Source organism: Brachyhypopomus gauderio, unplaced genomic scaffold (assembly GCF_052324685.1).
Source record: "Brachyhypopomus gauderio isolate BG-103 unplaced genomic scaffold, BGAUD_0.2 sc34, whole genome shotgun sequence".
Taxonomy (NCBI): Eukaryota; Metazoa; Chordata; class Actinopteri; order Gymnotiformes; family Hypopomidae; genus Brachyhypopomus; species Brachyhypopomus gauderio.
In genome coordinates this window covers 422501-438333 of record NW_027506866.1, presented here as the reverse complement: position 1 = coordinate 438333, position 15833 = coordinate 422501, and the positions used below count along the sequence as shown (strand labels likewise).

At 39.9% G+C, this 15833-nt stretch overlaps 2 protein-coding genes across 2 annotated transcripts in view; both read right to left on the bottom strand.

Moving 5' to 3' along the window:
- Positions 1 to 525: 525 nt before the first annotated feature.
- Positions 526 to 12099, bottom strand: LOC143485487 (TOG array regulator of axonemal microtubules protein 1-like). Its single transcript, XM_076984934.1, has 6 exons — positions 11916 to 12099; positions 11454 to 11689; positions 10807 to 10965; positions 10417 to 10543; positions 9802 to 9897; positions 526 to 552 (listed from the first exon to the last, which is right to left on the bottom strand). Exons 1-6 carry the CDS (start codon positions 11928 to 11930, stop codon positions 526 to 528), a joined length of 660 nt encoding a protein of 219 aa, XP_076841049.1. The 5' UTR covers positions 11931 to 12099.
- Positions 12100 to 13811: 1712 nt separating this feature from the next.
- Positions 13812 to 15833, bottom strand: part of LOC143485486 (uncharacterized) — an 11122-nt gene continuing 9100 nt past the window's right edge. The window contains exons 11-13 of the mRNA XM_076984933.1: positions 14364 to 14471; positions 14155 to 14257; positions 13812 to 13906 (exon numbers count right to left, since the gene is read on the bottom strand). Coding sequence (XP_076841048.1) covers positions 13812 to 13906; positions 14155 to 14257; positions 14364 to 14471 — 306 coding nt within the window. The remainder of the gene's footprint in view (positions 13907 to 14154; positions 14258 to 14363; positions 14472 to 15833) is intronic.

Sequence of the window (15833 nt, the reverse complement as noted above, 5' to 3'; positions counted from 1 at the left end):
TCATACATTCACTTTGCACATACAGTATGTTTACTTACTGCTGCATACGCCACTTACTTGAATGTAAATTTCAGAGACCTCTATTTATTTTATTATATATATAAACAACTCAGCTATATTTTTTATCTTTACTATTGTACTTACCGTTACTATTGTACTATTCCTTTTTTTACTGTTTTAGTTAATGTTAATTTTAAGTAAATGTTTACCGCTGCACTATGGAGTCTGAGAGTAACGTAATTTCAATCCTGTGTATGTCCCGCACGTATCACAGATTTGACAATAAAGTAGACTTTGACTTTGAACTACCCCTCAGCAGGCTCTTCTTACCTGAAAAAAATGACTTTATTACAGAATTTCAATACTGCAGTGTCTGGGCTTTTTTGCTTGTTTGTTAGTCCATTTTTGTTTGTTTTAGCCTATTTTAGTATTTTGTTTTTAAATTATGTTTATTTCAGATGCATCATCTGTTTTATATATTTATTTTTATTTAACATTTATTCAACCAGGAGGAATCTCACTGAGTTACAATAACTCTTCTCCCAGGGAGTCCTGGCCAATATTTGCAGAACAAAACAATTATACACAATGACATACAATACTTCTATACACAACACAATTTCAGAGAGGGTAAGAAGCCTAGGTTTAAGACAGCTTGACGCTCATTCCAAACATAAGGCGCATACAATGAAAAAGCCATTTTCCCCAACTCAATCAATCAATCAATCAAATTTTATTTATATAGCACTTTTTACAACAGTTGTTGTCACAAAGCAGCTTTACAAGTGCCGAGTCCTAGCCCCCAGTGAGCAAGCCAAAGGCGACAGTGGCAAGGAAAAACTCCCTAGTTTTTTGCATGAGGAAGAAACCTTGAGAGGAACCAAGACTCAGGGGGGGAACCCATCCTCCTCTGGCCGACACCGCTCACCATGACCAACTCTGTTCTTTCTAATGGGCTATCTAAGAGCAACTTATTTTGTGATTTTGTATTATATAAATAAGATAAATTAGATTGAAATGGAAGTAGATTAGAAATATATAAAGGTATTTTCTCCATTAGGGCCTTTGCAATAAAAAATCAATACATGATACTTCCTACTAATAATTCTATCCACTGAATTTCTGTGACATTACATGTACACCGTATACGTCCTGTGTGTGGGGCGCCGAACTAATTCGTGTCTATTAAACTTTTGGCAAACACGTGACTTGGAGAAGCAGTGAGTGATTTAACAGTGTGTGATAATGCAGACACGAAATAAAAACGACTATTGTATTCTTCATCACAGCTGTGGCGTTATGGTGAAATATCTGATCGGTTAGAGCAGTTCTTAACCAATTAGATTGTGTGGCAGGAACTAACTCTTTTATAGATGTGTTAGCAATGTATTAATTTGGAGAGATTGCTGATAATGCTAGCTTGCTGCTAACGTTAGCAAGCATTTTATTGCTCAAAAATAACTTTATTATAGAATCTCTGTTCATGTCACGTTATAGCCTATGTCTTGTCATTCACTTGATCTTTTGTATGAAGCACACTGTTTTGCTTTTGACTGAAAGCAGTAATGGTTTAAAATGTTATTTGATGCCAAATGATAATAAACAAGTTCATATCTATGAAACCAGTTTTGTCAGTGAAGTTCATTTACAATAATTATAACAATTAAGTATTAATAATAAAAAATCTCACAAGTAAAAGTATTAAAAACTTGATGTATTAACTGTAAGCAGTTCTTTCTTAATAGTTTAAGTTATTTGTAATTGTGTAGTTAAATTAACAAGTAAAAGCAACTGAGTAATTTTAAATTGAGTAATTTCAACTTTTAATTAGTTCACTCTATTTAAATCATATAAGTATGAATTGTATCCATACAACTCAATACCTCTGTTTTTTAATGTAGATTGGACTTATTAGGGTTAACAGTGTGTGATAATGCAGACACGAAATAAAGACGACTATTGTATTCTTCATCACAGCTGTGGCGTTATGGTGAAATATCTGATCGGTTAGAGCAGTTCTTAACCAATTAGATTGTGTGGCAGGAACGAACTGTTTTATACATGTGTTAGCAATGTATTAATTTGGATAGATTGCTGATAATGCTAGCTTGCTGCTAACGTTAGCATTCAGTAAATGTGTTGCTGTGTTTAGAGTTTTAAAAATGTATCTCAAGTATTGGGAAACGCATGTTAGCAGTCGTAAAAAAACTAAAGGATTTCTTAGAATTTAGCAGAAATTTTAGTTAGAAATACACTCACTACCAGCAGGATGTAAAGTTGGTGTTTATTTTAGCTTGTTTGAAGTAAATAAATGAAAATGCTTCCTCTCTCTCTCTCTCTCTCTCTCTAATTTTATGTTGCGCAAGGCAAGCATTTTATTGCTCAAAAATAACTTTATTGCTTAAAAGCACTGATTTGAGGAATCTCTGTTCATGTCACGTTATAGCCTATGTCTTGTCATTCACTTGATCTTTTGTATGAAGCACACTGTTTTGCTTTTGACTGAAAGCAGTAATGGTTTAAAATGTTATTTGATGCCAAATGATAATAAACAAGTTCATATCTATGAAACCAGTGTTGTCAGTGAAGTTCATTTACAATAATTATAACAATTAAGTATTAATAATAAAAAATCTCATAAGTATCTCTTAAGTTATTTGTAACTGTGTAGTGATTAATACTGTAGCAGGAACCACATACCAAAATTATAGCAATAGCAAAAATGCCTTTATTAAAACTCACATTCTAACATCAGAGAGACCCAACAAGTGTTTGTACATGCCGTCTTTATATACGATTTCTCCACGCCCCAAACTCACAGATCTGCTTCTATGCCTTACATGGTATTGTTGTTCGAACAAACAAGTCTTCTCTCTTTGTCTCCAAACCTAACATCTCTTATACATATGGTTCCTGTCTCTGGACTGTCTGCTTGACCCGAGGTCACCATACATCAGGATGTCATACATTCATGTTTCACCCATGTCAGCATTATTAGTTCACCACTTCTGCTTGAGCAATCACCTTCTCGTTTAAACTCCTTACGCATCATGATTTCCTAAGGCCCCTCTCTCGGGTTCACAGCTCGGACACATTTAAAACAATAGTTACATTTAATTCCTATATTATGTTTAAAGGGTAAGCAAAATATATTGTTGCTAATGCTAGTGCTAAGCAAAAGGATCCAAATCCAAAATCACAACAAAAGTTAAATTAACAAGTAAAAGCAACTGAGTAATTTTAAATTGAGTAAATTTAGTAATTTCAACTTTTGATTAGTTCACTCTATTTAAATCATATAAGTATGAATTGTATCCATACAACTCAATTATATTAGTTTTGACAGAAGCCATTACTTAATTTTTTTGAGGCAACGAGTTACCTCTGTTTTTTAAGTAGATTGAACTTATTAGGGTTAATTGGTTGCCTTGAAGTTTGCGGTGGGGAGCAAAGACACGCGGGACACGCCTACTTTTTTGGTAGCCTATCAGTATAGTTAATTATATTTCCTCTTATGTGACTGGATTATCCTGGATGATTTGCGTTAGCGTTTGGATAGCTCGTTAGCTGACCAGGGGGCTATTCCACGAAGCGAGCTTATGAAAGCGGCGCTTATTAGAGTGAGCCTCGCTTGAGTTAGCCAAACAGTTCACTTCCGTCTAGTTCCGTTCCACTAACGAAATCCAGATGCAACCTATTTCCACTAATTCAAGCCAGGCTTTTGTAATCGGCGAACATGCGCGTGCACACAGTATTTACACAGCCTCACTAATCGATATTCGAAAAGACAAGAAAATGTCGAAAGAGCTGAAGAAACGAGCAGCTTTTTTTTCCTTCTGCTGAACAGGAGCTACTCATACGTCTTTATGAGGAATATAAACACGTTATTATGAAGAAAGGCAACACATCCTGTATTAATAAAGCCAGAGAAGCTGCTTGGCATAATATTGCAGACAGATTAAATGGGTGAGCATATACACTACCGTTCAAAAGTTTGGGGTCACCTAGACAATTTTGTGTTTTCCCTGAAATCTCATACTTTTATTTATTAAATGAGTTGCAAAATGAATAGAAATATAGTCCAGACATTGACAAGGTAGAAATAATTTTTTTTTTTTTTTATTTGAAATAATTTTCTACTTTAAACTTTGCTTTCGTCAAAGAATGCTCCCTTAGCAGCAATTACAGCATTGCAGACCTTTGGCATTTTAGCTGTTAATTTGCTGAGGTAATCTGGAGAAATTTCACCCCATGCTTCCAGAAGCCGCTCCCACAAGTTTGATTGGGTTAATGGGCACTTTTTTCGTACCATACGGTCAAGCTGCTCCCACAACAGCTCAATGGGGTTGAGATCTGGTGACTGCGCTGGCCACTCCATTACCGATAAAACACCAGCTGCCTGCTTCTTCTCTAAATAGTTTGTGCATAATTTGGAGGTGTGCTTTGGGTCATTGTCCTGTTGCAGGATGAAATTGGCTCCAATCAAGTGCTGTCCACAGGGTATGGCATGGTGTTGCAAAATGGAGTGATAGCCTTCCTTATTCAAAATCCCTTTTACCTTGTTCAAATCTGCCACTTTACCAGCACCAAAGCAACCCCAGACCATCACATTACCTCCACCATGTTTGACAGATGGTGTCAGGCACTCTTCCAGCATCTTTTCAGTTGTTCTGCGTCTCACAAATGTTCGTCTGTGTGATCCAAACACCTCAAACTTTGATTCATCTGTCCATAACACTTTTTTCCAATCTTCCTCTGTCCAATGTCTGTGTTCTTTTGCCCATATTAATCTTTTTCTTTTATTAGCCAGATATGGCTTTTTCTTTGCCACTCTGCCCTGAAGGCCAGCATCCCGGAGTCGCCTCTTCACTGTAGACATTGACACTGGCGTTTTGCGGGTACTATTTAATGAAGCTGCCAGTTGAGGACCTGTGAGGTGTCGATTTCTCAAACTGGAGACTCTAATGTACTTGTCTTCTTGCTCAATTGTGCAGTGGGGCCTTCCACTTCTCCTTCTACTCTGGTTAGAGCCTGTCTGTGCTCTCCTCTGAAGGGAGTAGTACACACCATTGTAGGAAATCTTCAGTTTCTTGGCCATTTTGTGATTTTAATCGAACCAACAATTGTAATGCTCCAGATTCTCAACTAGCTCAAAAGAAGGTCAGTTTTATAGCTTCTCTAATCAGCAAAACTGTTTTCAGCTGTGCTAACCTACTTGCACAAGGGTTTTCAAGGGTTTTCTAAATATCCAATAGCCTCCTTACAGAGTTAGCAAACACAATGTACCATTAGAACACTGGAGTGATGGTTGTTGGAAATGGGTCTCCATACATCTATGTAGATATTGCATTAAAAACCAGATGTTTACAGCTAGAATAGTCATTTACCACATTAATAATGTATAGTGTATTTTTGATGCATTTAATGTTAGCTAAATTGAAAAAAAAAAAACTGCTTTTCTTTCAAAAATAAGAACATTTCTAAGTGACCCCAAACTTTTGAACGGTAGTGTAATTTAATCTATTCATTGGCATTTTAAAAGTGTTATAGTAAATTAATAATGTTAATAATTTCCTGATTTAAAAGTAACATGAGCAGGGTTAAGAGAACGTGGCAGCAGGTCAAGGTGAAATATAAAAATATACTCCAGAATGGTAAGTACAGTTGATTAGTCCAATGTGCAGGAAAAGGTAAAACACCATATTAAATAACTATATAAAATATTTTAGCAACCAGAAAGAAAACTGCTACTGCTGCTGCTGGTGGTGGGCCTCCTGTAGCAGCCCTCACTCCTGCAGAAGACCTTGCTTTAGAGCAAAACAGCGGACACCCCATCATTGTGGGAATTGAAGGAGGAACATCATCTGATCCTGTCTGTCCTCATGATACACAGCCTTATGTTAAAGGTAGGTTCAGTTGTTTCTCAGATTTTACATGTTTGTTCTTACAGGCTACATCATAGTATTATTGTATTCTTGATGACTACAGTGGTGGGGGGTGTGCGGACTCTTTTAGACCCTCCTGTATTTGACAATGATGTGAGTACCATAAACCAGCCTATTTCTTATGACTGAACCCTGAGGATCGTTAACATTTATGTGTCTTAATTTGTTGTTTGCAGGGGGAGATTGCCGGACCATCCAGGATGGTACAGGAGAATGAGGACACAGTGTCTGCCTGTTCTGTAAGGCGTGTGTGTCTATGTATCTGTCTGTTAATGTGCTGTGTGATCTCATGATTTGTGTTGTATTTAAAGGAAATGGAAGAACAGAGAGAAGACCCTCAGGCCTCCATGTCCAGAGCTCACACCTCTGCAAGAGAACACGTGAGTAGTAGTTATGCAGTTCAACATGAATAAATACTTCTCAATCTTGACTATACTTCAGTCTTAAAGGAATCTGAGATTAGTGAGATCTACAAAAGGTTCTTGCTCCAAGATATAGAATGTAAAAAAGCAGATCTGCAATACAAAAAACTAAAAATATGGAAGTTGGAGCTTGAAATAAAGAAAATGGAGAAAAATGTGAGTATTTGCAAAAAGGTCTCACTTTAATATGCTTGTTTTTGCAAGATAAGTAAATCAAAGTTTCTTCTGTCCACAGGCTCAGCAAGACTATTAATAAATTTCTCTTTCCAAAAAAAAAGCCGTCTTGTTTTATGTCAATAGTGTTAATGAACAAATGCAAACAAAATATTCCCTTAACCAAAGTAAGTGTTTGCATACATGTCCCTCATAGCTCTACCATCCATGTGGTCTGCAATTAAAATGTCATCTTCCCATTGCTCCAACTGCACTCTTGGCATTTCTTCTTTTTGCAGTATTGCCACATTGTGCAAAACTGCACAGGGTGCTACGATATCACAGGCTCTCTCAGGGGTGACTCTGAGATGGCGCAAGCAGTTAAATCTGCTCTTTAACTGTCCAAATGCCATCTCACTGCATGCCCTTGTCTTAGAATGTGCACGATTGAACCTCCTCTCTGCATCTGTTGTAGGGTCTGCATATGGGGTAAGGAGAAAAGGTTGGCAGGGGTAACCCCTATCCCTAAGCAATAAGCCAGGAAAAGCACCTACAATTATAAGGAGAAGAGTTAAACACTGAGGCCAAATCTGCACTATTTTGTGTGGTTGGAGTGTTCTTACCTTGGGCAAAACTCTGTGCCAATGAGGAGGCACGAAATATTGTGCACCGAGCCGGGCCATTTTACCTCAATGTTGGAGAATAGAAATTGGCTGGTGCAAACCATTTAGAACAATGGAAAAAGTGACAAAGGGTGAAAGTTGTTCAAACCCATGAACTGACATGCTTTACATTTTCTGTTGGGTAGGCAAAACTTGCATGTACCTGTACATTGATGCTGTGAAATAATTTTTTGGTTCACATAGTCTGCCTCCATGGGTACAGATGGAGCCTTTATCCAGATGTGAGTACAGTCTATAGCACCAATGACATTTGAAAATCCTAGAGAATTCAATGCGTTTTGAATTGAATGAATTTTAGCATGAAATAGTTGATTAAGATGAATACAAAGCACTTTGGTAAGTGCTCTGGATAAGAGCATCTGTTAAAGTCATATACATTTAACTCCAGTGCCAGCCCCCTACTGCCTGACCGGATAAACCTACACCATGATGGACATTACTACATCTTTTCCTTTTCTTTATTTTCTTTCTGTCTAAATTGTTGTTGTTGTCATGGTGACCGGTGTCGGCCAGAGGAGGATGGGTTCCCCCCCTGAGTCTTGGTTCCTCTCAAGGTTTCTTCCTCATGCAAAAAAACTAGGGAGTTTTTCCTTGCCACTGTCGCCCTTGGCTTGCTCTCTGGGGGCTAGGACTCGGCACTTGTAAAGCTGCTTTGTGACAACAACTGTTGTAAAAAGCGCTATATAAATAAAATTTGATTGATTGATTGATTGACTCCAAGTTACTGATCAAACCAACACTACTTCTCATGAATACATGCCAGCTGTTCTGAAAAGGATGGGAAGGATGCCTCTGTGACCAGGGAATTTGATGAATATATTAAGGAAACGCTTAAGCGCAAGGTAAACCTTTCGAATTTCGCGGCAGACCGTTGCCTTACTAAGATGTTATGCATCCCCAACACTGTACAGAAATGCATGACTGGCAAAGAAGCGCAAAGTGATACAGACCGTTTGGGGTTTGGTAAGAGCTTTACAACGTCTAGTGGTCTTCTCAATATATGGCCCCAGTAATTTACAAAGATATATAATACTGTGTCTTCTGAACAAATAAGTAGTCATCTGGAAAACCCAGTGGATCTGTCCTGTCCTGGAATGACCTTGGTGCTGGTAGCATGAATGCTCTGCACACTATACACGCTCCCTCATCTACTGGATTCTCTACAAATGGGCATGCCATGGTCAATCAGCCTTCAGCCTTCACTGTTAGCTGCTCTTTTATAGCCTACATTTTGGATTATTTGTATCACCTGTATGAAAATCTTGGTAAGGTAGTTGTCTGTGTCCATTTCCTTTTTGCACCATTAAGTTAACCACACATTTACATTATTTATACTGAACATATATAAATTGCAGAGTGATATGATTTGCTTGTAATTTGAACACAAAAGAGGAAGTATGGGGATAAATATATACCTAAAAGTATCCACCTAAATTACTCAGTATTAATAATTAAATAATTATTAATACTCAGGTACAAAGAATTGTATTTTTTGTGATATAGAGTTTATACTAATGTATGTTTCTGCACCATAACTGCGATTAGACACTGTATTCCATTTTACACTGACCTGAATTTGTGAAGATTAAACCAATACATTAAAATGTACAGAAACCTCACTGATTAACAATGAATATGTACTCTTAAGATCGAAATATATATTGCATTTGGAAATATAATTATTAAATTTTGATAATAACCTGCAATCATTCCAAAGTAATAATTACAGTACTCAATTAAATGTATAAAGATATGATATTATATGCTACATCCACAGCAATTTAATGGATAGAACTGCAGTGGAACCTTGTTCCTCAATTCAGTTTCCCGGATGGCGAGACTGACATCACACTGCTCAGCCAATAGAAGCGGTCCCGCTAAGCTAAGCCTCAACTCTAGCCTGGTACAGAGCAGGTTAGTTCAAACGTATATGTTGCTGTAGTAACTGAGCGAGGCTCAAGTCTAGCCTCTTTCGTGGAACCGAATTTGAGCAAAATGAGCCAGGCTTGTCTTAAAAAGCCCGGCTTACTGAGTTAGCTCGCTTTGTGGAATACCCCCCAGACCCTTGTTTCTTGTGTATGTGATAAATTACATTCTGCACAGTTACCTCAGGATATGTCAACAGAAAATAACAATCATAGAACAATATATATCTATAGTCACCATGACAACAGTTATCAAAAGTGCAAAAAGAGCAGAGCTCCTAGGTGTGTTAAACCTGATGTGATTCACTAAAATCTGTGCTCCTTATTTAAAAGGACTTTTGAGTTTAAGGATTTAGCTTTCTGCTAATTCAAAATGTTAAAAACGTTTGACTTTCTTCCTCTCTCTTTCATTTAGAGTGCAGGCACAGTAAGAAATGCACAAACATCTCCATCCTCAAGTAGAATCCATGTTGGGCTTTATTTTGGTCTGGAGGTCTGGCTGGCAGCTCTCATGTGGTCGGGAGGTTCTTCACAATCTCTCTTAGGCTCTTGCGGATATTGGAAGGTTGGTAACCAGCGCAGTCCAGCAGCGCGGGGCCCATGTGAGCATGAAGGGCTTGGCATAGGTGGACAGTGGCCCCTCTCACGCTTCCACCCCTCCCGTGGACCGTACCACTGTTGCTGGAGGTCCCCAGGAGGTACCAGAGCAGAGGAAGCATCTTCTGCTCAACCAGTTGTGGCTTGCAGGGGTAAAGTTCCCTAACCAGCTCTATAAAAAGGACATTTAAAAGGAACAATGATAAATAAATCAACCCTGGACAGCACTGGGTTATTACAGAAGCATTTTCTTAACCTAGAAAGATTTCATTCAAATAAAGTGACAGTATTTGGTAACTATGGTAACTCTCTGGAATGATTATTATCAATATTATAAATATTATTAATTAATATAGGAATTATAGTATTTCTGGTAAATCTTTTATCTTTTTTATCTCTGGCATCTCTTAGCATATCAGTGGAATGACTTTCTGAAAGAATAGTTTTTTGATAAATGTATTTGAAATTCAAGCCGGTTCATTTTGAACCATGCTCTGTCCTTTTACTACTGGGTCTGGAACTACACTGTGCATGCCCTACTGTAAATACAATGTGTGGTGCCACACACTGCCCTGTACTCGAGTATTTGTTTACAATATATGTCTACACATACATTTGTTTAATGAGTTAACATGGGGCATAGTGGATGGGATAAAAAATCCTCATCATGTATCCAAACATGAATCTCTACCTTGGATTTCAGAGTGTGGACAGTGTCCCTGATGGTTGCCAGGTCTTTAGCAGGGATGCACTTTTCCACCATCTTATCAAAGTCATGGTGGGAGGACAGGAACAGCAGCATACGCCGGCCCAAGCGCCTGAGACGAGGAACAGACCCCAAAACAGGAGAGAACCGTGAGGGACCCGTAACTCACAGCACACCAACCATTTATCTTACCAGCACAATTTTACAAGGCTGTCTGTGTCTAGAAAACACGATAGTGCTTCTATTACTCTACAATTTAGCAGCATTTGCTGACTTCAGAGTATCAGACTAGGAGACTAAAAGAATCAGCAAAATATTACTATCTGGGAAACTGAATAAGCTTTGTAGAATTCTCGTTCTGATCCCAGTACTAACTTGGTTTCTTGTGAAGAGTCCTGTGCCAACTTGGGGACTGCAGGAATAATTCGCGGTGTGATGTCTTTCGCCCCAGACAATAAGCGGCCAGCACCAATCTTCTCTACCAAAGTAGCCAAGTGCCGAGCAGTACACTTTCTTACTGCAGCATTCAGATGACTTTTGAGGAAAACAGAAGGAAAAAAATAACTATTATAATAATAGTAATAACTATTAATCCATCCAATGTATACAGTACAACTTTTAACTTCTATAAAGAAACTTAAAACCCTTATGTATGATCTAAGTGCACAATCAAATGATCATATTCTATTCGATTGCTTAGCTTGCACCAGTTAGTGTACATGTGTATTTTTAAACAGAAAATGTTTGTATGTCCTCTGTGAGCTAGCTAACTAGCCTATTTTTTAAGCATTGTGAAGGGCAGTTTGGATCAGCAGAGCGGAGATGGAACGCAATAAAAATAACATATAAGAGGATAAATAACTAAAAATATTGATATAGGCCAGGGCAATATTTTGAAAGAACATTGGAGAGGTAAAAACAGCAGCAAAAAACAACAGCCAAAATTAGTGCTGTGTTAGCTTCTTGTGACTGTTGTTGCTATCTGAAAGCCACAGTTTAAAGCTCACTGCATGCTAACTGACCAGAGTCCTCCAGCGAGAAGGGCGTTCATGCTCCGAATGGGGGTGCAGTTCTGCACCATGCTGTCCAGAGCTGTGTCCATGTCCTGCCTGATGAAGCCATTGGACTCCGCTGCTTTGTGGAGGAGGACCTTAGCTGTAGCCTCCATTTCCTGGTCCATCCCTTTCTGCAGGCTGGAGTACAACTCCCTCAAGGACACCACCGCCGTGCGGGACACGCCAGAGCGCAGGTTCAGCACCTGCAGGAAAGACGACGTTCCAGCTCGTTTTAGCCACATCCAACACTGCCACCGCCATCTTAATAAGTATAATCCACCACTGCAATGTGTTATGTAGGCGGAAATACCTTAATCACTAATTACAGTTAGATATGCCATCTGAATTTCAATTAGATGAGAAATGTTTTTATCAAAAAAGAATTTCAAAGTACTATGCAAAATCTGCCTTGACTGTCAGCAACATCACCTGTAATGTGTACATGCTGATGGCATGTTTGTATTCTGTCTATCCACTGATGTTTGCACTGGACATACACGGACATCAGTGGGTTGTGCCTCTTCGGTAATGGTAGACCTTGATCTGATTGTTCTCGTCCAGGCCGAGCTGGACCAGCCCATTGGTGGGTGGGGCAGCTGGGTAGCGTGTGAAGAGAGGCCTGGGCAGAGGTTCAGGAGAGTACAAGGGTGCAAGAGAGTGTGTGTGAAAATATGATGCATTCTGTTCCCGTACTGGTTTGTGTGTGATACGTACATGTGTATAAGCTGAGGGGGAGAGAGAGATTGTGAAAGGATACACATTTGGGTCTTTGCGTTGTGATTCCAGCCACCTTTTGTTGTCTTCAATCAGTCTCTGCAGCCTCTGGCTATCTAGCTCAGAGGAGAGACTACACACACACACACACACACACACACACACACACACACACACACACACACACACATAATGGAAAAGCACTGTATGAGTTCATCAATTTTCCTTTCAAAATCAACAGCAGCACTGACCCTGTGAGTGAGAGTGAGAGATTGTGAGCGAGCCTGCACAGGTGTGCAAGTGTGTGTAGTCACCTTGCTGGAGTGTATCCACTATATGCTCTGGTAGCCCTCATGGGATAGCGGGCACTGGTATCCATGGAAACTCCTAAAATCAGAGCAGTCTTAATACAGGTAGTGCGGTTTAGATTTAAGCTAATCTGAAGCAGGTCTCTACACTGCACCACACTTGCACTGGAAAAGATCGGCATTATCCAAGCACAGAAAATCAATGGAGGTCATCAACTATGCAAAAAAGGCTATAAATCCAGCAGTGACTGGTTTGTGCTTGAGGGAGAGGCAGAAGTTTTCTATTTGTATTTTAAAGGTTTTACGAGTGATGAAGAAATGAAGCATTAGTGAAAGTTACTGCAGCCCACTGAGGTGACCACTGCTCATCACTGCTAATGTTTGGGGTGTGTCTGTCTCTACGTACCAGGGAAGAGTTTGCTCCAGTGGGAGTTCAAATGAAGGTCAGACCCGTGTGTTTTTGGGACAGAACAGTGTAAGAAACTGTTCTGATTGGCCAATGAAGAGGAGGCGGGGCTTGGTGTCCATGCCCAGGACGGGGCAGGAGGGAAGGAGGAGGACGGAGGTGGCTGAGGGAGGGGCTGGACGGTCCTCCCAGTGAGAGATCCCAGTGCACCCAGCACTGTGTTCAGCTGGCCAGAGATCTGCTGCAGGTACTCTGCTAACTGCTGCACTTTCACTGGCACTGCATGTGCTGAAACAGAGAGGAAGACCAGGGTTTGGGTGTATTACTGCTAGAGAGATAAAAACATCAGACAACTATGAACCATCAAGACCAGAGTGGACTCTAGAGCTGCTTACAGTTGTGGGCAAATTTTTAGTTTTCACAGTTTGCTTCCTCAGTTTATTTTTTTAAGAACCTTTTGTCAAATGTTTATGTGATATAATGAAGTACAATTATTAACAGTCCATAATTGTTTGTTGCTAAACTGCTCCTGAATCGTTGGGAGAAGTTGTTCTGGAAGGATGTTTTGATATCTTCTCTTATTCATGGCTGTGCTTTGCTTAGGCAACATTGGGAGTTTGATGGTGTGAGGAGGCTCATAGCTGCCTCCTCTGTAGGAGACACTCCTGTAGGAGACGCTCCCTGAAGCCTCCTTCATGCAACTTGAAGCACTCTCCCCAAAGTCCTTAGTGACTGGATAAATGGTTGATTGGGGTGCATCGTACAAGCCGCACTGTCCTTGCCTGTGAAACCCTTTTGATGCAATGATGACTGAACGTGTTTCCTTGGAGGTGACCATGGTTAACAGGAGAAAACGTAAACGCACCACTACCCTTTTAAAGCAACCAGTCTTCTCTTCTAATCAGCATGACGGATTGATGTCAGCTGTCTTATCCTCATCAACTTTTTATCTCCTGAGCTAACGAGATCATCACTGAAATGATCTCCATTAACTGAAATGGAGGAGCCATAATGCAATAATTTTGTATTGTAATTTTGTATTGTAAAATGTCATTTTCATCACAGGGAATGACTTTGCAATTAATTGCAATTCATCTAATCACTCTTCACAATCTAGAATCAATACAAATTGCCACCATAAAAAAAACTATGGCAGTAAACTTTGTGAAAACCAAAATTAGTGCCTTCTCAAAATGTCTGCCCGTGTGTGCGTGTTGTGCATTCAGAGTTTGTCTCTCACTCGTCTCCTCTTGGCCATACTCGTCTCTGCTCGTCTCTGAGTCTCTGACATCAAATGAGACTCTCCGATCTCCCACCAGCCGCTCGCCTTCATCACATGACAGCTGAGAAAAACATTGTAAAGCCCAGGTAGGTATTAATGTGGGTTTGTACGTAAGTGTGTGGGTGCAGGCATACGCGTGCGTGTGTGTGTGTGTGTGTGTGTGTTACCTCCTCTGCCAGTGACGTCTCCAGCTGGCTGAGTCTCTCCTCTTTCTTTCTCAGGAGCGTGTGGTCCTTCTGGACCGTCTCCCTCAGCTTCTCCTGCTCACTCACCTCCTACAGCACAGGGGAGCAGAACATCTAAGAGGAACTACACTCATGCTTCCTACTGTCTCCTATCTGACCTGGCTACATGGCTGTAGGCCCTGCAAGACCTAACGTGCTTAGACCCACCACGGCACTGAAACCGTCTAAAGTAGTCTTAAAATCTCTTAATATTCTCAGATAAAGGTCAATCACTCTCCTGGTTCAAATCCTACCTGAACGATTGTTACCAATTTGTACTTGAAAATAATGAATACTCATAAGGATCTGTATTGGGTCCCATGTTATTCTCATTATATAGGCTAGCAAGCATTTGTAGGCATGGTATTAGCTTCCATTGCTATGCAGATGATACTCAGTTATATATATCTTCTCATTTGGATGATGTCAATACTACTACCAAAACTGACAACTGCATCCAAGAAATAAAGAACTGGATGGCGTCTAATTTTCTTCTTCTAAATTCTGATAAGACTGAGGTGTTACTTCTTGGATCCAAGACTGCAAGAAGCAATTGGTCGAATCTTCTTATTACACTAGATGGCTTTTCAGTAACACCTGAATCTCCTGCTAAAAGTTTAGGTGTCTGTTGTGATTTGGATCTTTCATTTTTCACACACATATGCAATGTCACTAATGCTGCCTTTGCAACTTCATGTAATATTGCCAAGCTGAGACATGTATGTTCGGTATCAGATGCAGAGAAACTGGTCCACAATCTCATCAAGATTGGACTACTGTAACTGTCTTTTAACTGGATGCTCTAAACAGTCCCTGAAGAAAGTCCAACTTGCTGCATTTGAATCCAAGAGCCAGAGTCCTAACTAGGCCTTGAGAAGTCCATCACATTAGTCCTACTCTCTCAGCGTTGCACTGGCTCCTGGTTAAATATCAAACTGATTTTTAAATTCTTCTGTTGGCCTATAAAGCATTAAATAGTCCTCCACAATATCCGAGTGAACTCACTGCATACCATAATCCATCTCACCTGCTGCTCTCTCAAAGCGCAGAAATGCGCTCAGCTCCGAAAACTACAAGATTACAGCCGAAGGCAGAGTAATGTCTCAGTACCCTCATGCCTGTGGTCACCTCCAGGCCCCTCCCTTTAGTTATGCTGCTAGGGATAAGCCTGCTGGAGCCACATGCTAAATCACTGGCACGTGTACTATATATATATGGAAGTTTAATTTGATTTTACATATTTAACCTGCATTCTGTATCTTGACTACATGTTTCTACAAAGACAATTCCATAAAGCAGCTAGAAGATGCTCTGGGTTGCCAGTGGATGTGCTGATGCTGTGGATGCATGTGCCAATACGGCCAGCATCCTACCTGAGGCCCAGCATCCATATTGGAGAGACTGTGACTGCTC

Coding starts and splice junctions, on each gene's coding strand:
- LOC143485487 (XM_076984934.1), bottom strand. Junction 9,898..10,416: donor TCCACACTCTGAAATCCAAG/GTAGAGATTCAT, acceptor TCCTTTTTATAG/AGCTGGTTAGGGAACTTTAC. Junction 553..9,801: donor GGGGACCTCCAGCAACAGTG/GTACGGTCCACG, acceptor AATATTGGCCAG/GACTCCCTGGGAGAAGAGTT.